This window comes from Osmerus mordax, chromosome 1, assembly GCF_038355195.1.
Source record: "Osmerus mordax isolate fOsmMor3 chromosome 1, fOsmMor3.pri, whole genome shotgun sequence".
NCBI classification, from domain to species: domain Eukaryota; kingdom Metazoa; phylum Chordata; class Actinopteri; order Osmeriformes; family Osmeridae; genus Osmerus; species Osmerus mordax.
This window is the reverse complement of record NC_090050.1, coordinates 24,959,964-24,981,349: the sequence shown is the minus strand read 5'-3', so window position 1 is coordinate 24,981,349 and position 21,386 is coordinate 24,959,964. Positions and strand designations below refer to the sequence as shown.

At 47.6% G+C, this 21,386-nt stretch overlaps 2 protein-coding genes across 9 annotated transcripts in view; both read left to right on the top strand.

The window, feature by feature from the left end:
• Nucleotides 1-3,997, top strand: part of nav1b (neuron navigator 1b) — a 34,256-nt gene extending 30,259 nt beyond the window's left edge. The window contains exons 30-36 of the mRNA XM_067237276.1: nucleotides 253-497; nucleotides 775-929; nucleotides 1,210-1,281; nucleotides 1,382-1,578; nucleotides 2,051-2,169; nucleotides 2,333-2,530; nucleotides 3,071-3,997. Coding sequence (XP_067093377.1) covers nucleotides 253-497; nucleotides 775-929; nucleotides 1,210-1,281; nucleotides 1,382-1,578; nucleotides 2,051-2,169; nucleotides 2,333-2,530; nucleotides 3,071-3,163 — 1,079 coding nt within the window. The 3' untranslated portion in view covers nucleotides 3,164-3,997. The remainder of the gene's footprint in view (nucleotides 1-252; nucleotides 498-774; nucleotides 930-1,209; nucleotides 1,282-1,381; nucleotides 1,579-2,050; nucleotides 2,170-2,332; nucleotides 2,531-3,070) is intronic.
• Nucleotides 3,998-7,053: 3,056 nt separating this feature from the next.
• On the top strand, nucleotides 7,054-20,239 carry mybphb (myosin binding protein Hb). Of its 8 annotated transcripts, none has more exons than XM_067260980.1 (18): nucleotides 7,054-7,279; nucleotides 9,235-9,288; nucleotides 9,454-9,534; nucleotides 9,647-9,715; nucleotides 9,914-9,961; nucleotides 10,329-10,385; nucleotides 11,038-11,172; nucleotides 12,569-12,736; nucleotides 15,488-15,576; nucleotides 15,812-15,871; nucleotides 16,116-16,251; nucleotides 16,465-16,604; nucleotides 16,809-16,968; nucleotides 17,217-17,353; nucleotides 18,338-18,524; nucleotides 18,735-18,788; nucleotides 19,662-19,705; nucleotides 19,877-20,239. In XM_067260980.1, exons 1-16 carry the CDS (start codon nucleotides 7,093-7,095, stop codon nucleotides 18,761-18,763), a joined length of 1,737 nt encoding a protein of 578 aa, XP_067117081.1. In that variant the 5' UTR covers nucleotides 7,054-7,092; the 3' UTR covers nucleotides 18,764-18,788; nucleotides 19,662-19,705; nucleotides 19,877-20,239. The 8 variants fall into 8 exon arrangements, with proteins under 8 accessions (XP_067117081.1, XP_067117195.1, XP_067117010.1 ...); XM_067260909.1 differs by lacking the exon at nucleotides 7,054-7,279 and adding an exon at nucleotides 8,033-8,370; XM_067261039.1 differs by lacking the exon at nucleotides 7,054-7,279 and adding an exon at nucleotides 8,907-9,036.
• The last annotated feature ends 1,147 nt before the right edge of the window (nucleotides 20,240-21,386 follow it).

Sequence of the window (21,386 nt, the reverse complement as noted above, 5' to 3'; positions counted from 1 at the left end):
TCCCCTTCCCCTCCCCTCTCCCTCTCCTCCCCCTCTCCTCCCCCTCTCCCTCCCCTCTCCTCCCCCTCTCCTCCCCCTCTCCCTCCCCTCTCCCCTCTCCTCCGCCTCTCCTCCCCCTCTCTTCTCCCCTCTCCCTCCCCTCTCCTCCCCCTCTCCCTCCCCTCTCCCCTCTCCTCCCTCTCCCTCCCCTCTCCCCTCCCCTCCCCTCTCCTCCCCCTCCCCTCTCCTCCTCCCCCTCTCCTCCCCCTGCAGGTCTGAAGGACAGGTGTGTAGACAGTGTGGTGTTTGAGACGCTCATCCCTAAGCCCATGATGCAGCACTACATCAGCCTGCTGCTGAAGCAGCGCCGCCTGGTTCTGACCGGGCCCAGCGGCACGGGCAAGTCCTACCTGACCACCCACCTAGCCCGCTACCTGCTGGAGCGCAGCGGGCGTGACCCCGCCCTCGCTCACGGCCACGCCGTCGTCTCCTTCAACATGCACCGCCAGTCCTGCAAGGTGGGCCGGGGGGGACCCTCCTCTCGTATATATGAATTATAGGTCTTTATAATGTAAGCTCTCATCCACCATTTAACCTCTCTCTCTCTCTCTCCGTCGCTCCCTCTTTCTCTCCTTCTCTCTGTGTCCCTCTCTCTCCTATCTCCCCCATCTCTCTCTCTCTTTCCATTTCTCTCCTTCTCTCTGTGTCCCTCTCTCTCCTATCTCTCTCTTTCCCTTTCTCTCCCTCTCTCTGTCTTTCTCCTCTCTTTCCTCTCTCTCTCTTTCTACTACTTAGGATCTACAGCTCTACCTGTGTAACCTGGCCAATCAGATTGATCGGGAGACCAGCACGGCAGAGATCCCATTGGTTGTGATCGTGGATGACATCCAGGACGCTGGCTCCATCAGTGAGCTGGTGAACGGAGCACTCACCTGCAAGTACCACAAATGGTGAGTCAGCAGAGTTCCTCCAGGCATCACCAGGACAACACTGGCACGGGAGATCAGGTTTTAACAGTTGAAGTATAATCTCTGTTCTGGTTTGTCTTTCTCCCTCTTTCTCTCCTTCCCTCTCTCTCTCTCTCTCACTGCTCTCTCTCTCTTTCTCTCCTTCCCTCTCTCTCTCTCTCTCTCACTGCTCTCTCCCTCTTTCTCTCCTTCCCTCTCTCTCTCTCTCCCTGCTCCCTCTCTCTCTCTCTCTCTCACTGCTCTCTCTCTCTTTCTCTCCTAGCCCTTACATCATTGGAACAACAAACCAGCCAGTGAAGATGACACCCAATCACGGCCTTCACCTCAGCTTCAGGTAACCAGACGGCACACATTCATCACACTGACGGTGTGATACCAGGGCATGTGTGGGTCTACAGTAGAGCACAGTCTGACCTCCAACCTCTGACCTCCAGGATGGTGACCTTCTCCAATAACGTGGAGCCAGCCAACGGCTTCCTGGTGCGCTACCTGCACAGGAAGTTGATGGAGGCGGAGAATGAGAGGAGCTTGACCAATGAAGACCTTCTGAGGGTGCTGGCCTGGGTGCCCAAGCTGTGGTACCACCTGCACACCTTCCTTGAGACACACAGCACCTCGGACTTCCTCATAGGTACCCAGACCACGCCCTCGACACACCCAGACCACGCCATCGACACACCCAGACCACGCCCTCGACACACCCAGACCACGCCATCGACACACCCAGACCACGCCATCGACACACCCAGACCACGCCATCGACACACCCAGACCACGCCCTCGACACACCCAGACCACGCCCTCGACACACCCAGACCACGCCCTCGACACACCCAGACCACGCCATCGACACACCCAGACCACGCCCTCGACACACCCAGACCACGCCATCGACACACCCAGACCACGCCCTCGACACACCCAGACCACGCCCTCGACACACCCAGACCACGCCCTCGACACACCAAGACCACGCCCCTCACACATCTCCTACAGACATTTCCTCTGAAGTGGGATTATTCAACTCTGTCTTGAAGTATTTTCTATTTCTCTCTGCTTTTTTCTCTCTACTTCCCTCTCCCATACCCCCCCCCCGCCCCCAGGTCCCTGTTTCTTCTTGTCTTGTCCTGTCTCGGTGGAAGAGTTCCGCTCGTGGTTCATCGACCTGTGGAACCACTCCATCATCCCCTATCTGCAGGAGGGTGCTAAGGACGGCCTCAAGGTCACTGCTGCCCCCCACTCACACACACACACACTCACTCTCTCACACACACACACACACACTCACACACTCACACACACACACACTCACACACTGACTTACAACATGGAGGCTATGTGTGTGGTTCTGTAGACTAACAGGGCAGCTGTGTGTGTTATTCCAGGTGCATGGTCAGAAGGCGGTGTGGGAGGACCCAGTGGAGTGGGTGAGGGGCACCCTGCCCTGGCCGTCAGCCCAGCAGGACCAGGCCAGGCTGGTCCACCTGCCGCCCCCCAGCATGGCCTCTGCTAGCCCGGGGAGACCCAGCGAGGCCAGGCCCCTCAAGGACCCCCCACCCTGCTCCACAGACACGGACCCCCTGGTGAGGAGCTGTCCTGGGATCTGAGGAATCAATCAATCAATGTTTATTGATATAAATTAGAAAATTCAAAAACGAGGTTGACCGAAGTGCTGCACAGTATATGAATCACAACGATCAAGATGCGCAGTAACAATAGACAGTTCAGAGGTGTGCTGGGAGACGACCGGGCTCGACCTGGCCTGGCTCGGCCTGGCCTGGCTCGGCCTGGCCTGGCTCGACCTGGCCTGGCTCGGCCTGGCCTGGCTCGACCTGGCCTGGCTCGACCTGGCCTGGCTCGGCCCGGCCTGGCCCGGCTCGGCCTGTCAGTGTAGCGGCTGGTTAGTGATCGTCAGGAATTTAGTCTCAAAACAGAATTCAGACTGAACCTAAACTGGTGATCTTGACAGGTTATAGAACTTAAGGCCGTTCATGTAAAACATTCAGAACACACGCTGAACCCTATATAACCTGTGCACACACATGTATAAATATGTATCTGTGTGTTGTGTGACGTGAGCTATCCTGACTCATCACCCTACATACTCATTCTCTGGGTTCCAGATGGCCATGCTGCTGAAACTACAGGAAGCAGCGAACTACATCGAGTCTCCAGAAAAAGAGACACCAACAGACCCCAGTCTCCCACGGCTGTGAACCCCATGTAGACCCCAGTCAGACCAGTCTCTCCAGGGGTGTGAACCCAGTCTAAACCCTTCAGGAAGACCTGCTCTTTCTCCCTGTCTCTTAACTAGTTTTTACATTCCTGTTCAGGAACGACAACTTGTAGAAGTTGTTCTTTACTCTTAGAGCAAAAACAGCCATACTGCTGCTGTGGGTTTGAGTGAGATGTCGTGTGTGTGTCGTGTGAGTGTGTGTAATCGCTCATTTTATCACAAGTCGTCCCATGATGGAAACACTGCAGCAAGATGAGACTGATGATATCAGGGCTTTGTTTGTTTCCTCAGTACTTTCCTCAGACTCCCGTCCAGTATTCTTGGACAACAAGACTTTAATCAGTTTCAACTGCCCTCAGCATTCCTCTTCAACATAGGTGCTAGCCTCTTTCTCTCTAGGTCACCTTGTGGACATCCATTTAGCTTCAGCCAGGAGATTCCTACAACAGCACACACACACCCAGAGAAGCACATTCCTGCTTGCTCACTGCAGCTCTGCAACGCCCAGGGGTGTGTCTGCGGAGCGCTCCAGATTGTCCAGCATCCTGTGACACAGGCTCTGGCGGACAGATCTTAGACTTATGCAATTTCACAGTCTTTTCAGTCAGGAGAACAGGTTTTTATCAAACGAGGGGAATGCCTTAACACCAGAATAACCATCACCTTTACATCAGCCTGTGTCTCTTGCTGCTTTTACAACAGCGGCCCTCACATTGGTCGCTCTACCTGAAGGTCCACCTCTTCAGCTCTGTTCTAGTCTGGGTCTTAAACAGCACGAGAAGGCAAGGTGTGTTGATGTCGGTTGTCAACTTGTCAGGACACGTTTCTCATTTCCTGACAGATCGTCAAAGAAAGATAATTATTTCTGTTCCGTCTTCATCATTTCACCTGGAAAATCTGCTAATATATTACAAAAGCTAGCGTCCCTACTTTAGCAACCACGTATGAAGTAACATTAAGGATGTTTCTTCTGCTTGGTGCAGGTGTGGACATGCTATTTTTTAATTTTCCTTTATGAAAAAATGTACGCACAAGAAAGTGGTGCGTCCACGCATTGCGGCATCTACGGTGCAGGTTTATCTTCGTTACCGGTGCCATCATTCTCATTTCAACTTTACGATACAGTTTCTAAAACCATGCTAATGTAGCCTACTAACTACCTGCTTTTTGGGCCATGGTCGAGTTGGCTGTTAATCTAAATCAGGTATTAAAAGTTTATGAACAGGTGTTATAAAACAGACAGGTCTTCTATATGCATAGTGCTTTTCATCAGTTGCTTGTCACTTGTTGCTTCTAATTAAGGTAATTTACGCTATTTTACCTATAGTAAAATATCACCAAATATCCTTTAAGAATTAGGAAACTCAAAGTAGTAACTAGGTTTCATGTACATAGTTTCTGTAAAAAATAATAATAATACAAGACCATTATAGTTGCATGGTGCGGTTATCTAATATGCTGAACCAAATACTGTTTCTTTAACTGTAACCTTGCATATTGACAGTCTAGTTAGAGGTCTGAGTACAAGTGCTTAAATGAATGTAACATAATGTGGTAGCCATTTGTCACAAAAAAAAGCCTTGTCGCAATGCCACAAGGATTTATATGGAACAATGACACAAGTAGTGATTTCCAGCATTGTTTAAGAGTAACAATCAGTGACATTACGTGTAGGCTATTTATTAGCCTATTTTGGCTTAATGGTGAAACGTGAAGCATAGAGATGACGTAAAGTGTGTTTGTGGCAATTGTTTAATCATCCGCGACCCCAAACTATCCGACACCGATGTGTCATGGTTCTTTCACTGATGTAGTAAGCCGTCATATAGGCCTATCACATGTAAATATTCTGTAAATTAGCCTACTGACAGATTGATTTCTTTGTCTCGTGGTTATTATTACGCCTTCGAGTTGAAGACATGGTTGTCTTGTGTTTGCATTGCTTTTACATGCAGCCGCTATGTAGCGAATGGCTTTTGCTCATTGACTTGTTCACATACTATTCAAAACTGCAGTAATCGATCTAAGCGGATATTTGCTTCTTTTTTTTAACGCATTTTACAATGACAACATATTGGGTTGCTCACCCTGAACCCCACTCAGTTTAATGTATAACTCTCCTTAGTGTACTATCAAATATGTTTTAGGCTACAACCATATTTTATAGGTATAGATCAGTGGTATGGCATTTGACTTCAGATCAAGAAGTTAGACGTTTAGAACTACTCCCCCCCCCCCAGGTGACAGGTAACACAAGCCTTTCTCATTGCACCGCCTCACCCCACACAATAGTTGTTTTTGCGGGTCTGTCGCTGTGATGTGTGTGTGTGTGTGTGTGCTAAACTAGTGATTATCAGGAGGACTATGCAGCAACTTCTACTGGTGTTGGCAATCGGAAACGTCCCAACTTGGCTTTCGGACGATGCGGTTTGCCCTTGCTTGTGCATCAGCCCTGTCGTTTCACTTTGCGGTTGGACCAAAAGTTGAATGGAGCCGGATTGAAAGATCGTAAGATCTCGAAAATGCAATTTACTGAGCCTTAATGTGAAAAACTGTGTTTGGATTGTGTCTGAGATTTTCGGGGTCACCCGAGGTTAAAATGTGTTGCCCGCCACCAAGATCTCCTTGATACGAACACAGTGTGAAGAAATAGAGGCGCACAGATAGTGTGTTAGACAGGGTTCTCTTATGGGGTCTTACAGATATGGTCACCCGTCCAGGGGCACGGTAGCTCCTGGTTGAGGGTGATAAACTTGATAGAATGTTTGTTGAGTGACTGGTTCTACTGCGTAATGCAGAGCATAACAGCACTGGGTTCGACACCCAGTGACACCCTGTTATTTGAACCCACTGAACTTTTGAAGTCCTTGCATTGGGGCACAGATGAATTGCGATTTTGGAAAAGTGTGTAAAAGGCACAAATCCAGTAAAAGGATTGAGAAAAGGAGGTTGGTTTTACCTGTTGGTCATAGGCTACGCAACTTTCCCCAAATCCATCCAAAAAACTCCCAGGCCTGAAAAGAATAAAACGTATTTCAAAATGTTTTAATGTTTTTTTCTCCACACAAAGGCCATTACAGGTTGCTGAATAGTCATACTCATTCTTGCAAAGGTTAATGACTCTAAATATAATTACAAAAAGAAGCTATAGAGCCTAGAATAATGTGAAAAATTTGATGGAATTCTAAATGTTGTAAATGCATGTAAAACTGCTGTGCGACCAGATATTACATGAACGTATTGTTAGATCATTCAGCTGATGTTTTTCCCTTTTAAGACGCTATTTGATCTTTCTTTTTTTCTAAAGGATCCTTTGTAAAATCTAATTTCTCTATTTTGTACAGGATATCATTATTGTAAACATTGTATAAAGATCGGCATTCTGTACGCGACAACAATCATTCCTGGGGAAAAGTTTGAGAATAGTAGGCTATCCTCTTTAGAGTGGACCCACAATAATGGAGATGCCATGCTTCTTGAAAGAAAAAAAACGAAAACATTTTCATCCACTAGTCTCTGTTTGTTGGAATCAATAAAATCGTCTCATTATCACGTGTGTCATTGTCGCGTGCAATGTCATTGCTCCCCCAAAAAGTCTGTCCGAATTCAATATACGTAATCTCTTATATTATTTGACTGGTAAGCCTATTTGTATCCACAAAATGTCTCTAAACGAAGCGCAGAGTTATAGGCAGCAAAGCATCTGTAGGACTGGCTATAATTATGATTACACTGCCAAGAAGGCTCTATAATAAGCATGTAGTCAGCTATCTGTTACATAAAATATATAAGGGGGTGGAGACTGAGCAACACACCTCTATAAAACCAAAGGAACTCCCCTATGCCTGATGTCATTGGATACAGTTCTGAGGACTTTACTGACTTTAGGAATTAGTTTCAACCGTCACCATGTCTGAGCCAGCCCCTGAACCCGTTGCCGAAGCCGCCCCAGCCGAGGCTGCCCCAGCCGAGGCTGCCCCAGCCGAGGGGGGCGAAGCAGCTCCAGCCACGGAGGGAGCCCCGGAGGCCGCACCCGCCGAGGGAGAGGCCGCCCCTGCGGCCGCCCCGCCAGTCGAGGAGCCACCACCAGCAGTTGGTAATTTGAGATCAATGCAGAGAGCAGTGGGATAGCTTTCAAGCGCGTAATCTTGGTTGTAGATCTCAATCTCTTTAGCCAATGATCGACCTCGGTGAATTATTTGATCCTTTCTTATAAGCCTTCAATTCTGGTAGGCCTAGCTTCTCCTTGGCAACATCAACATGTGGTAAGCTGTGGGTCATGGTAACGCTATGTTTCTGAAACGCAAACCGGTTTAGTTCAGAGGAAAGATAAACCATGGCTCTCCCCTCACACAAACAAGCTCGCCGTTGCTCTTCGCCTGTGCGGCGGCCCGCAGACAAATCCAGCAATGATGTTGTTTGTGCACACCAGTTGTTTGCCAAAAGTAATTTACACAAGCTATTGCCCCGTTAAGGGTTCACCGGTCTCTGCACCGTGCCTCCCAGTTCTTTTACGCACCAGGGACCTTAACTGTCCAGGTCATATAGTGACACATAGGGCATGTGGCATGCTGTATAAAATGATCAATGAAATGAAATTCATTTAATTCCTTCAAACCACTAACTATATAGCCTCAAAACAAGTTGGACCGAGAAGACAGTTCAACACCCAAGTCTACTTTTAATAAGTGAGCTCCTTTAGGAATACATTTATGATTCCGCTGCCAAGGCGGCTCTATAAAAAGTCTAGTCAGCTATCTGTTTCATCAAATCCATTAAGGGGTGGAGCCTGAGCAAGACACCTCGATAAAACCAAGGAACTCCCATATTCCCAGCGGCATTGGATACAGTTCTGAGGACGCGTAGCCTACTGACTCGGGGAATTAGCTTCAACCGCCACCATGCCTTCTAAACCGGCCCCAATCAAGAAACCCCCGAAGAAAGAGCCGGCCCCGAAGAAGGAACCAGCCCCTGAACCTGCTCCTGAAGCAGTACCCGTAGAGGCTGCCCCCGTAGAGGCTGCCCCCGTAGAGGCTGCCCCCGTAGAGGCTGCCCCCGTTGAGGCTGCCCCCGCCGAGGGAGGCGAAGCAGCTCCAGCCACGGAGGGTGCCTCGGTGGCTGCACCAGCCGTTGGAGAGGCCGCCCCGCCAGCCGAGGAGCCCAAACCCCCTACCCCACCACCAGAGGGTAATTTGAGATCAATGCAGAGAGCAGTGGGATAGTAGGGATTGCGATCTTGGTTGTATATTACAATCTCTTCAACCGATGATCGACCTCGGTGAATAATTAGATCCTATATTATCAGCTTTTCTATTCTGGTAGCTTCTCCACCTCAACATCAACATGTGGTAGGCTGTGGCTCGTGGAACGCCGTCTTTCTGAATCGCAAACCGGTTTAATTCAGAGGAAATATAAACCCTTGCCTCTTTTCAAACAAACTAGCGCACCTTTTGCTCTCAGCCTGTCTGGAAGGCCCGGTGGCCCGCGGACAAATCCAGCAATGATGTTGTTTGTGGTCAAACGCTGTTTGCCACGCTATTATCCGGTCTCCTCACCTCGCAAACCAGCGCTTTTACGCACAAGGGACCATAAGTGTCCAGGTCTAACAGGGCATGCATGTGGCATGCTGTATTAACTGATACAATGACATTACATTTCTAGCACTCTATAGTTCCATCAGGCCACTAACTATGTAGCCTCGTCTTGTACGGAAGAATCCAGGCCTCACTTCTATCTCTATGGCGCCTTCTCAACCATCTGGGAACACGTGCTTTGCTAGCTCACACGCTGTCTTCCTCGAACATGTTAAAGTCCTTATATTAAAGGACGCTGAAGGAGAGCGACCATCCGATGGTAGGCGTAGGAGATGGCTCAACCCAAGTCTACCTTCATGAATTCACTTTATTGTTAACAAATTAACTATAACCTTCTTTTTATACTGACATCTAGTGTTTACATTTGCGAATGTTATTGCTTCATTCGTTTTTGTTGTTGTTTATTTTATTATTTAAAGCAATGTTTTTAACATAATTGTCTAACATTTAACACCAGCTGCTGATGCCCCCGCAGAGGAAGCCGGCGATGCCGCTGCCGCCCCTGCTGACGGTAAAAGCTGCTAACTTGCCATTCCTCCGGCTCCAGAGGCGGAAAAACGAGATTCTCTTTATTATAAAGTCATACAACACGTCCTCTGAAACACCTTACAGCTAACAGCTAGGCTACTCTATTAACAGTGTATTTAATCTCGGTGGCTTTATTAACTGATAACAGTAGCTGACGCTGACGCTGCCGCTGCCGCCGCGGAGGGTCCTGCTCCTGATGCGCCTGCAGACGCGCCCGCTGAAACCGACGGTAACGCCTTCGACAGAGTTAGCATGTTGACCAGTCATCTCTGACGCATTTTCACACCACTGCATACATGGGTCACAGTTAATCGTACTGATGTGCTAACATCTAATGCCAGCCGCCGCTGCTGTTCCTGCCGCCGAGGACGCTGCCGTACCTGCCGCTGAAGCAGAGCAACCATCCGATGGTAGGCGTAGGAGATGGCTCAACCCAAGTCTACCTTAATGAATTCACATTATTGTTAACAAATTAACTATAACCTTCTTTTTATACTGACATCTAGTGTTTACATTTGCGAATTTTATTGCTTCATTCGTTTCTGTTGTTGTTTATTTTATTATTTAAAGCAATGTTTTTAACATAATTGTCTAACATTTAACACCAGCTGCTGCTGCCCCCGCAGAGGAAGCCGCGGCTGCCGCTCCTGCTGACGGTAAAAGATGCTAACTTGCCGTGCCTCCGGCTCCAGAGGCGGAAAAACGAGATTCTCTTTATTATAAAGTCATACAACACGTCCTCTGAAACACCTTACAGCTAACAGCTAGGCTACTCTATTAACGGTCAATTTGCTGATAACCCTGGGTACTCCTGTTCCAGGCTGTGTGTGTGTATGTGTTGGGGGGATTAAGGTTCCCTGTCTGGATGTGGTAGCCAGAATGCAACAGGATGAATATGGTTTACATGGAGAGAGAGAGAGGTCTGAGGAGCTGATTGAATGCTGAGTATCCTGACAATGTCCATTGCTTTTACTGTCCAGCTAATGTCACCATGCTTACCTAACGTGTTAACGCCTGCTGCAGAAGCCGCTGTGCCAGAGGAACCCAAAGCTCCCTCCCCCCCTCCACCCCCGCCGAAAGGTAAACCAGCGCTCCGAGAAGGTCCCCTGTAGAGAGTCACCTGGGGTCACAGGTGCAGATTAAGCCTGGTCCTACAGTGACCACTCCAGGTTGTGCTGGAGTCAGGGAGTAGGCTTAGTATGTGCCTGGAACAGCCTGGGTGTCGCCTCTAACTCTCCACATACTGGATTTCTAATGACAGGGTATCATTGCAGGGGTGTAGGTTTCCTTATACATGGGTGGGACATGTCCTTGTCTAACCCACTGTTTATGAGGAAAATGATATCCCAATGGACACATCCATTTGAAAACAAACCTACAACCCTGTATTATTGTACTACAATGTTTATTACTGTAGTGTGTGATCCCTATTAGTATTATACTGTATATCCTCACGTTTCAGATGATGGTTTGTTTGTGAGATGGACAGAAGTTTCTTCATCCGTTTGTGCTGTGTGTTCTACCCTGGGTCATTTAGAACCAGAGCCTTTAATATTACACAACCTGAATGTTTATATTAATTTCATTTAGATTTCCCCATTCATTTGATCCACAGCGGCGTAGAGAATTATTGATAACTCCACACACACAGTCTCATGGTTGAGCCACACGTAAGCACGCAGTCTTGTCCTTGTTGGGGTTGTGAGTGACGGGGTGTGTGTGCCTCTCCCAGAGCCCACCAGCGTGCCCCTGGAGCTGGCCGTGGAGGATGTCAGTGACACCTCTGTCACCATCACCTGGAGGCCCCCGGAGACCATTGGCAACTCTGGTCTAGACGGATACACCGTGGAGATCTGCAAGGAGGGAAGTGAGTATGGGCGACTGTCTGCCGGTCTGTCCTGCTGTCTGTCTCTCCTGCTGTCTGTCTGTCTCTCCTGCTGTCTGTCTGTCTTTCCTGCTGTCTGCCTGTCTGTCAGTCTGTCTGTCTCTCCTGCTGTCGGTCTCTCCTGCTGTCTGTCTCTCCAGCTGTCTGTCCCTCCTGCTGTCTGCCTGTCTGTCAGTCTGTCTCTCCTGCTGTCTGTCTCTCCAGCTGTCTGTCAGGTGTGTTGTGTAGGGTTGTCCTCACATGCTCTCTCTGCTCAGCTGCTACTTGGAAGTGTGTCTCTGTGCCTGGGGGAGGTGGGAGGGGGGGATCTGCTTCTGAACACACTGATGTGTCCCAGGAGGCCTCAGTATAGAGGGGGAGAGATTAACAGATCAGAACAGAAAAAATAAAATAGATTAATAAAACCAGAAACTAAATTGATTACTTTGTACGTTGAAGGTATAAATGAAAGACTTCCAGATGATCTCTACGACATCACAGAAACGTTACCCTCCACCCTCACCTTGTAAATGTCAGTCGAGGACTGCGATTGAGGACACCGTGCCTTAATTTAAGCCCGGGACCATTGTAAATGACGGGTTTACTAGCTGGTTAGACCTCTCAGTTGCACCTGTCCCCCAACGTGTCACCAGGGGATTTATACTGTACCTAACCTCTCCGTAGAAGGACTGGGGAATCTCCAGCGCCTGGATCAGCTCCCAACTGTCCCACTTTTAGATCTCTCTCCTTTTCAGACATCACTAACAGGCCCCAGCATCAACACCCTGCTGAAACGAGCTAGATGATGTGCCGCACGCAGCCTACTCCTGTGTTGGAAGCGGTTACAGACTTGTCTGTCTATCAACACCTTGTGCATGACCTTTCCTTCATCCAGTATGCATTAACACATTTCATAAAGTCACAAATGTAGTCTATCTCAAATCTAAAAGCGGATTTACCTTGTGAGTGCTATGCTTGAAATGCCGTCCATCAGAAAGCGTTAAGTACAGTTTTATATGGCTGTGACATCTTTGATGGGGATGTTGTTGAGATTGTTGACAGTAGTCATTGCCCTCATTGCGTCCTTTGGCAAAACCATAAAGGTGTTGATGACACAATAACTAGATTAGACACTGAGCTTATAGTAGGGGAGCTCTTTACTGGTTCCCAGAGGAAAACAGCACCGTCTCTTCAAACTAACACCGTTCAAACATGAACAGGACAGATATCAAAATGCAGAATCAGGAAGTGGCCCAGTAGCTCAAATCCAACCTGGGTCCTTTGCTGCATGTCTTCCCCTCTCTCTCTCTCCCTGCCCTTCCTGTCCCACTTCACTTAGAAAACTATCAAATAAAGCATGAAAATTGTCCTCAGCTTGTTTTTTTTCTCTCTGCCTCAGCCGAGGATTGGAAGGCTGCAAACGAGGATCTGACCATTTCCTGTCGCTACGTCATCAAGAACCAGACAACAGGCGACCGTCTGAAGATCAGGGTGGTGGCCATGAACCCTGCGGGCCGTAGCCCCCCCGCCAGCCACCCCGAGCCCGTCCTCGTCAAGGAGGTTGGAGGTACGCTGTTTTCTCAGACATGATACATTCATTTTCACCAGATGCTTTTATTCAAAGTGAGATACGGTACAAGGGGGATTTGAGCCTGTGATCTACTGTGTGCTCTAAGAAGTGAGTCACACCCTTCCCAGTTTGGTTAAACATGTGGACAAATAACATGATGATAATGTACACAGATAGCAGATGCTTTTATCCAGAGGATAAAAGGTTAGATTTGAACCTGCAACCTCTTGATCTACAGATAGATGCTCTAACCACTGAGCTATAACCTTCCTTCCTAGTTTTGTGAAATGTGGACAAAACGCATAGTAAAAATAATACATACATTTTACCAGACACTTAATAAAACCGCTTAAGTCACAGACCGTACAGGGTCGGATTTGAACCTGAGACCTCTTGGTCTTCAGACGTGCTCTAACCAATGAGCTATCCCCTCACATTTAACTGAACTTTAATATTTTATTAAATCACGTCCTGGTCAAGGATATCAGAGGTGTTTTGTTTGGGTTTGGGCTAGTTGTTTTGTTAAAGTTGTGGTCCAAAGACAGCTACCAAATAAGTGACTCTTAGGACTATGAGACACCAACGGAAACTGTCCTCTATTACATGACGAAACCACGTGTTTCACAGCCTAACTTTGTCACGGTCCTGGTTGGCAGTCCAGGTGCTGGAGGTCTATGTTCAGCAGTTCTGGCACATGAAAGCACCCCCCCCCCCCCCCCCCCGACATCTACCTGCCCGACACAGGACTTCTCTGTACATCTACCGTCCAGTATTACATTACCAATCTGCAGAAGGACTCTGAACTCCGCCAGCCCTGCTGTAGCTGAAGGGGGCATCTGCCTGCTACGTGGACCAGCTCAGCAGTGTTTCTGGTTTCAGATATCCGGGTCGTGTTGACACTTCCCTGGGTAGCCAGCATGATGGAGTCATGGCCTTCTCACCACGCAGCGCCTGTGAGAGTCTGATCTGCAGCAATCCCATCCCTTCTCACCATGCAGGCCCTGTGAGACCTTCAAACCAATGCTCTGTTATACCATTAGCGTGCGTGTTTGGAATGGTGTCCACCCTTAATGACTCAAACGCCTTTCACCCCTTAACAAAGGGCACACGCTATAGTGACTTGGAAACGCAAGGGTCATATTATTTACCCGCATGCTGGGCTGAGGCTGTGGAGAGAAGTGACCGTGTGAGAAATGGAGAGTTGAAGTGGGTTTGGATTAAACCTGAGATCCTGACCAGTTGAGGTCTGGAGGTCCTCCAGCCAGAAGGTCTGGTGTCCCTTGCAGCTTCGAGGCGTCCGGGACGAACCGTGTCCCGCAAACGAACGGTCGCTAGCCTTCCCAGCATGCCTTGGGACAAAAACCGATGGTATGTGTTTGCAATTAACACAGATTAAAATCGGAAGGGTTGGCTTTGCGTCAAAGCCTTTTGCAGAACTCTCTTTTTGCAGGGGCGGGAGGAGGAGGTGTCAAGATGATTCCCGTAAGAGCGATGGTGACAAGTGTCAGCTGTAGGAGGTGGGGGTGGTCCTGGAGAAACATTCCGGAAAGTTCTCTCGACCCAGGGGGGGTGGGGGATCTGCCTTCTCAGATGGCAGCTAAGGCCTCTGAGCCGACCAGATATCCACTGTTTATTTTGAAACATGCCACAGACTCTTACAGCTGGGATTCCTCTTAGACCCAACGCGTCCTTCATGAGGGGTGTCAAGCTGGGACACTACAGAGGAGACGTGAGGCTCTCGGTGGTCTGGAACTGAGACCACCGAACAGAGTTTAAAAGCAAACAGAAAAACATTATTGCTTTGGTCCTTTTCCCACAAGATCTCAGGTGTTGTGGTTTTCATGATCTAGGTGAGATTATGATGCAGTTTGGTTTTGGACGTCGACAGCTTCAGAAAGCGTTCTCCTGGGTCCTGCTTTCGGAGCACATTCATTCTACGGTTTCTTTCATCTGGATTGAGCCAAACACACATATAGAAAAACCCTCCTTCCCTCACACACACACACACACACACACTCCCGCACACACTACTCCCCTAACACACACACCCTTAACACACACACACCACACCCCCCCTCCTCACACACATACCCCCCCAACACACACACACACCATACCCCCCCCCCCAACACACACACACACCACATGGTCAGACCGTGGTTGGATACTACTCCAGTCTATTTCCAGACCCTGGAGAGTGCTACCGTCTTGGACGTGGCAGGTGGCTCTCATAAAACCTGACCTGTCTGACAAGTTAAAAGAACAGCACTATTCTGTAGATATTTAACTTTCAAGGTCTCAGAAGAACAGCACTGCACTGTAGTTACAGAATATGTCCTTCACAGAAGGACAGCAACTTGCAACTGGCTCTGTTTCATCTCACACTGTCTGAACACACACACACAAAGCCTAACCCACAAATACACATACACACGTATATACCCAGCATATTCTCTCATATAGGAAGACATTTAGTTTCTTGATTAATAAGTGCAGGTGTCAGTAATTTGACCTCCGACATGTTTTAGAAGGTGGTTGTGTTCAACGGGAGTCAGGTGGCTGAGTGGTTAGGGAATCAGGCTAGTAATAGGAAGGTTGTTGGTTCGACAAATGACGTTGTGTCCTTGGGCAAGGCACTTCACCCTACTTGCCTCGGGGGAATGTTCCTGTACTTACTGTAAGTCGCTCTGGATAAGAGTGTCTGCTAAATGACTAAATGTAAATCTAAACGCTGTTTCCTCTCCTTAGAACGTCCTCATATTCGTCTGCCTCGCTTCCTGAGGCAGCGATATGTCGCCAACGTCGGAGACAAGGTCAACCTCACCATTCCCTTCAGCGTAAGAGCACCCACCCAACTGAAGAGAAACCAGAAAAAAACACTGAAATTAAATGTGTTAAAATTCATCACATTTTAAATGTGTGTAAACATTCAAAGTTACATCGTTGGTGTGAGATTTCACATCTATCGGCTTTGGAAAACTGTGCATTTGAATGTTAATCCTTGTATAAAACTGAATCTGAAGGTCATTCCTGGTATTCTTTTTAAATCGGGTGGTTTGCGTCTCCCTGCAGGGCAAACCCAAACCACTGGTCACCTGGACGAAGGACGGCCAGCCTCTGGACACCAAGAAGGTACAGGCAGCGTGCGGTGGTGGTGGATGACAGTTGGTGGATGTAGGCTACCATAGTTCTCGTGTGTGTTCATGTCTATGGGAGACAGACATATGTATGCACTGTTATTTGTATTTAACAGCAGATACCGTATGTTTCCAAGGAAAGAAAGTATATCAGACCATTCAACAGCAGATACTGTTATTCTGCAATTCGCTGCTGTTGATGTTTCCAAGACGACAATGTCTGTGTGATGTTCTGGCAGGTGAACGTCCGCAGCACAGAGAGAGACAGCATCCTGTTCATCCGCACGGCGGAGCGGGAAGACTCAGGTCACTACGAGATGTCGGTGAAGGTGGAGAGCTTCGAGGATAAAGCCACCCTCATCCTGCAGATTGTCGGTGAGACAGAAACTCTTCAGCCCCTTAAACCACCTCGAACGTTGTTATATTTTAATACTGTGGGTTTGTGGAATGTCACCTGGTCACAATAACCACCTGGAGAATGGAAAGGTTCGAACCCCCCCCTGTGCTGTGTGCCATTTAAACGGCGTCTGCTTAGTAACAGGAGTGAGTTGTTATAAAGCAGCGTGTGGTGATCTCCCCCCCCCCCAGAGCTTCCAGGGCCCCCCGCCAGTGTGAAGGTCTTGGACACCTGGGGCTTCAACGTGGCTCTGGAGTGGACGGCCCCCAAGGACAAGGGGAACACAGAGATCACTGGCTACACCATCCAGAAGGCAGACAAGAAGACTGGGGTGAGAGAGAGACTCACTTTTATGGTCTCTGTGGGGGAGGGAGGGATGGAGAGAGGGGGGAAGGGAGAGAGGGAGTCAGTGACCAGTGACACAGTTATGTCTGCTATGTATACAATTTTTATTCTAATGATGTTACGTTGTGTTTGTGTGTGTTTCTCTGTGTGTGTGTGTGTGTGTGTGTGTTTCTCTGTGTGTGTTCCCCAGGACTGGTTCACAGTGTTGGAACACTACCACCGCATGAACGCCACCATCTCTGACCTGATCATGGGCAACACCTACTCCTTCAGGGTGTTCTCTGAGAACAAGTGTGGCATCAGCGAGGACGCTACCATGGCCAAGGAAACGGCTTCTATCCTGAAGACGGGTTAGACTCCTTCTGTTCTTCCAGAACGTTCCCCGATTCTCTGCTCAGCATCTGTTTCTGGTCTCAAGTCTTTTTATATCTGATTCACTACACAGCTCGTGGTCTCAGTTTACTAAGCTTCCATTACAAAGCAGAAACAGGTTTTCCAACCCTGCCAACTGAACACCAGTCTCTCCCTTTAGTCTATCTCATGTACTCTCTCCCCTGTAGTCTCCTCATTGTCTCACTGTTTCGGTCTCCTTCCCCAGCTATCGACTACAAGCCTCCTGAGTTCAAGTCGCATGACTTCAACGAGGCGCCCAAGTTCACCACCCCTCCGTCGGACAGAGCCACCACTGTGGGCTACAGCACCAGGCTGCTGGCGTCTGTCAGGGGGTACCCCAAGGTACAGTGCGCCGCCCTTGTTTATTTAGACTTTTATTTGACCAGGAAGGGTAGTTAGTTACATGTTTATGTTTCCAGCTCCTCCACCCCTGCACACTAGCAAGGTCCATCTTCCTCCACTCCCTCACTATCTGTCACTGGACTGCATCCTCCCCCACATATATTCCTCCTCCTCCACCTCTCCTCCTCCTCCTCCTCCTCTCCTCCACCTCTCCTCCTCCTCCACCTCTCCTCCTCCTCCTCCTCCTGAGGCCCACTCCATCCTCCCCACTTCCACCTCACCCCAACCTCTTCAGCACGCACACACACACACACTAACAACACACTCACAGCCGCACACACCGACAACACACAGAGACAAGCCCCCCCCCACACAAACCCCACACACACATTTCCCTCGTACTTAGAGTGATAGATAGACAGGGATGCAGGTCAGATGTGTGGCATTCCTGTGGGGTCCTGAGTGGTTCAGAGGGGTCCTCTCTACGGGGCCCAACCGAGGCCACGCCACCAGACACCCTGAGCAGCGCGTCTCACGTAGCCGTTACCACCAGAGGATGGAGCTTTGGTTACCATGGGAAACATTTCACACACCGTAGTTATGATGTTGGTTTCCCACGGTAACCAAAGCCACTTCCTCTTTCGGTGATGGAATGTTGATCAGTCTGGGTCAGTGATCAGCTACTGTAAGGTGTGTGTCTGGGTCAGTGATCAGCTACTGTAAGGTGTGTTTAGGTGTTCACTGTGTTTTCAGATTTTTTTGTGCTTTCAATTCTATGTATTCGAGTGTGAACAACCTCTGGTCTCTCTGCTCTCTCTGGTCTTTCTGGTCTCTCTGCTCTCTCTGGTCTCTCTGCTCTCTCTGGTCTCTCTGCTCTCTCTGCTCTCTCTGGTCTCTCTGCTCTCTCTGGTCTCTCTGCTCTCTCTGGTCTCTCTGCTCTCTCTGCTCTCTCTGCTCTCTCTGCTCTCTCTGGTCTCTTTGCAGCCTAAGATCGAGTGGATTAGGAACCAGATGGTCATTGGAGAAGACCCCAAATACAGGCAGATGTTCACCGAGGGAATCTGCTCTCTGGAGATTCGCAAACCAGGAAACTGGGACGGTGGTGTGTACACCTGCAGAGCCAAGAACCCCCTGGGAGAAGCCATCGCCACCTGCAAGCTGGAGGTCAAACGTGAGTCAGACCGGAGGTGATGAGGATGGTGGTGATGGTGTTGAAAAGATAATGATGATAAATGTTAAAATAAGCTTTGTTATTATTAGCCAGTTAAAATATGATTGATTGAGAAGTGTTAAAGTGGTAATCTGTCCATTATGCAAATACATGTTCGTCCTGGGAATGACTTGTGTTGCGATCATACTGTTTCTCACCTGTTTTCAACAGAGCCTCCGGTTCCAGAATCTGAGAAGTAAAAAGCTAATAGGCACATGATTACAGGTGAGGTACACTTCTTTTAAATCTCACTTCTCAGTTTATGGAACTAAAAAACTAACTAAATACAAGTATGCTATAGAACAGCTCTTTCATGTTGCAAAAGTGAATTACTATTCTTCCACATATCCTCGTGCACATGAATCCAGCAAAATCATCCCTGAACAAGGAGTTTGGACGTGAGTTGGCTAACGGCTAGCGCTCTGAGTCCTCGTCCTTATTTTAAGCACTTTTACTGAAACTCACAAATGGAGACAGTTTCCATGCACCCACAGAAGGTCCAGTAGTGAACTGTGATTCCAACACGTTTTTAATCACTCTGAGTGACGAGAGGTCTTGCTTTTAAAAGCAGAGCACCTGTAGCCTTACGGGTCTGAACAGGAGTCTATTTCTGTCGCTGAGGGATGTCTGTCTTCTCTAAGGCAGGCTGTCCATACATGGAGGTCACTAAACTGGGAGGCCAGGGGCGTGATTAAAGTCATAAATCGAAGCAGTGACGCTCCCAGCTCTTGGCTCCGGGAAACTAAAATCACATTTCCTTGACTCAGCAGTATGAGAGACAGAAACTACCGTTCATCAGTAGGACCTTTCTCTCGCTCTCTCCTGCACACTAAATCTGTTGGATCAACCTCACAGTTATCAACTTTGAACTCTAGCAGTGTGGGGCACGTTACTGTGATTTTTACATTGGGGAGTTTGTTGCCATGTGGAGTTTTTTGTAAAGTTGGTCTAAAATATCTGTAATAATTAGCCTGTATTGTTTTACAACACAGTGTCTCCCTTTGAACTGGCATCGCCCGTATTTCTGTCATGGTTGTGTTGTTGAGATGGTTCAAACTGACACTGATCGCTAGCTATTTACCTGTTTATTTGTTACAGTCCCAAATTAGGAGAGAATGGAATTAGGCTCCTTACAACAAAAGGTGAGTCATTCTTTAGCTGCTCCTTAGTCCTTGAAATTACTTTTGGATATACTATATATTTTAATAAATTGTAACAGCACTCCATAACAACAGACAGGAAGTGGAGAATGTGCAAAGGTCGCTTCCTGTCATTTCTGCGCTCTCATGCACCAAACCTGTGTGCTTCTTCAGGACAGTGCATTATTCTGGGAGGAACGTGTACGTAAGCCTGGAAACACCACCGCAGAACCACCCACTTCATCTCTCGTTATGGAGATTAAACGTTTGTCATCTTTATCAGCACGTTTACATGCCTCGTAGTCAAATCCGATCACTGATATATCCAAGCTCAGACCCCCGATTCAGCAGACAATCAGGTTCACTGTTTGATGATATTAATATTTGTCCTTGGTTTGTCCTATTGTAACTCTGCATCAATAATTCTATAGCCTGGATTATCTTAATTAGCTGTTCTTTAACTGCGAGTTAGCTGTTCTATACTTGAGAACTATGTGCAACCTTTGACTGTTTGTTACAATAAAATATTTTGATTTATGTGTTTGTCTTTGATGTATATAGTCTATGATATTGATTTGATTTGAATTACTTTACCGTGAATGCTTGTAAGGGATGTCTGACATAAGAAAATGACTTGTGACATTGCAGGACATCCCTGCATGCGGACAGAGGTAGACCCTCACAATCATGGGACCGCTTTAAAAATTGTATATTCGGTTTATTATAGTGAGACAAAATGATGATGATTACTGTAACTTTTTCCATTAAATGGAATTGACATTCAAAAATAAATAAACTTATTGTTTACCATCAAAGACATAACATTTTAAAAGCCGGCGATGGAAACATTAGAAGTGTGTGTTAACAGCTGACCCACATCCGCTAGTGCGCACGATATAGCTTTGACCTAAAGAATAAACAGCAGCAAAGCAATGCAGCGATATTATCAGAAGACATTATTGACATAGTGATAGAGACACTGGCATAGTGACAGATGAAATGCTGACTGAGACATGAAGGTTATGTACAGAGATAGCAATGTGAATAGTTTAAACGTAGCCTACGTTCACAGCGAGCCGATTAGAATTGGTTTGTATGTGTCTTAATGATTTAGACCTGCTGAGGGATTTCAGGCCCATTCGGAAAGCCAACGAACTTTCTGGATGCGGTAGTTTCTTTGACAACAGCACCCTCTGCTGTTTTCTGATGAGAATGGTGACATCCACGGACAGTCCAGCTGAGTTGGACAAATATGCACTGAGATGGATAAAAGGGCTATTCATTTAGTCATTTAGCAGACGCTCTTATCCAGAGCGACTTACAGTAAGTACAGGGACATTCCCTGGGCAAGTAGGGTGAAGTGCCTTGCCCAAGGACACCACATCAGTTTGCATGACCGGGAATCGAACTGGCAACCTTTGGATTACTAGCCCGATTCCCTCACCGCTCAGCCACCTGACACTATTCATTATATAATACATTATATATTTGACGCTTGACAAAAAAATATTTTTTTTAAGTTTCGAAAGGTTACAGAAAAAAATAGGAAAATTATTTTGGGAAAGAAAATAGTAAAAAATATTTTTGAAAAAAGTTTTGAAAGGTTACAGAAAAGAAATTGAAAATTATTTTGGGAAAATAAATAGTAAAAAATATTTTTGACAAAAGTTTCGAAAGGTTACAG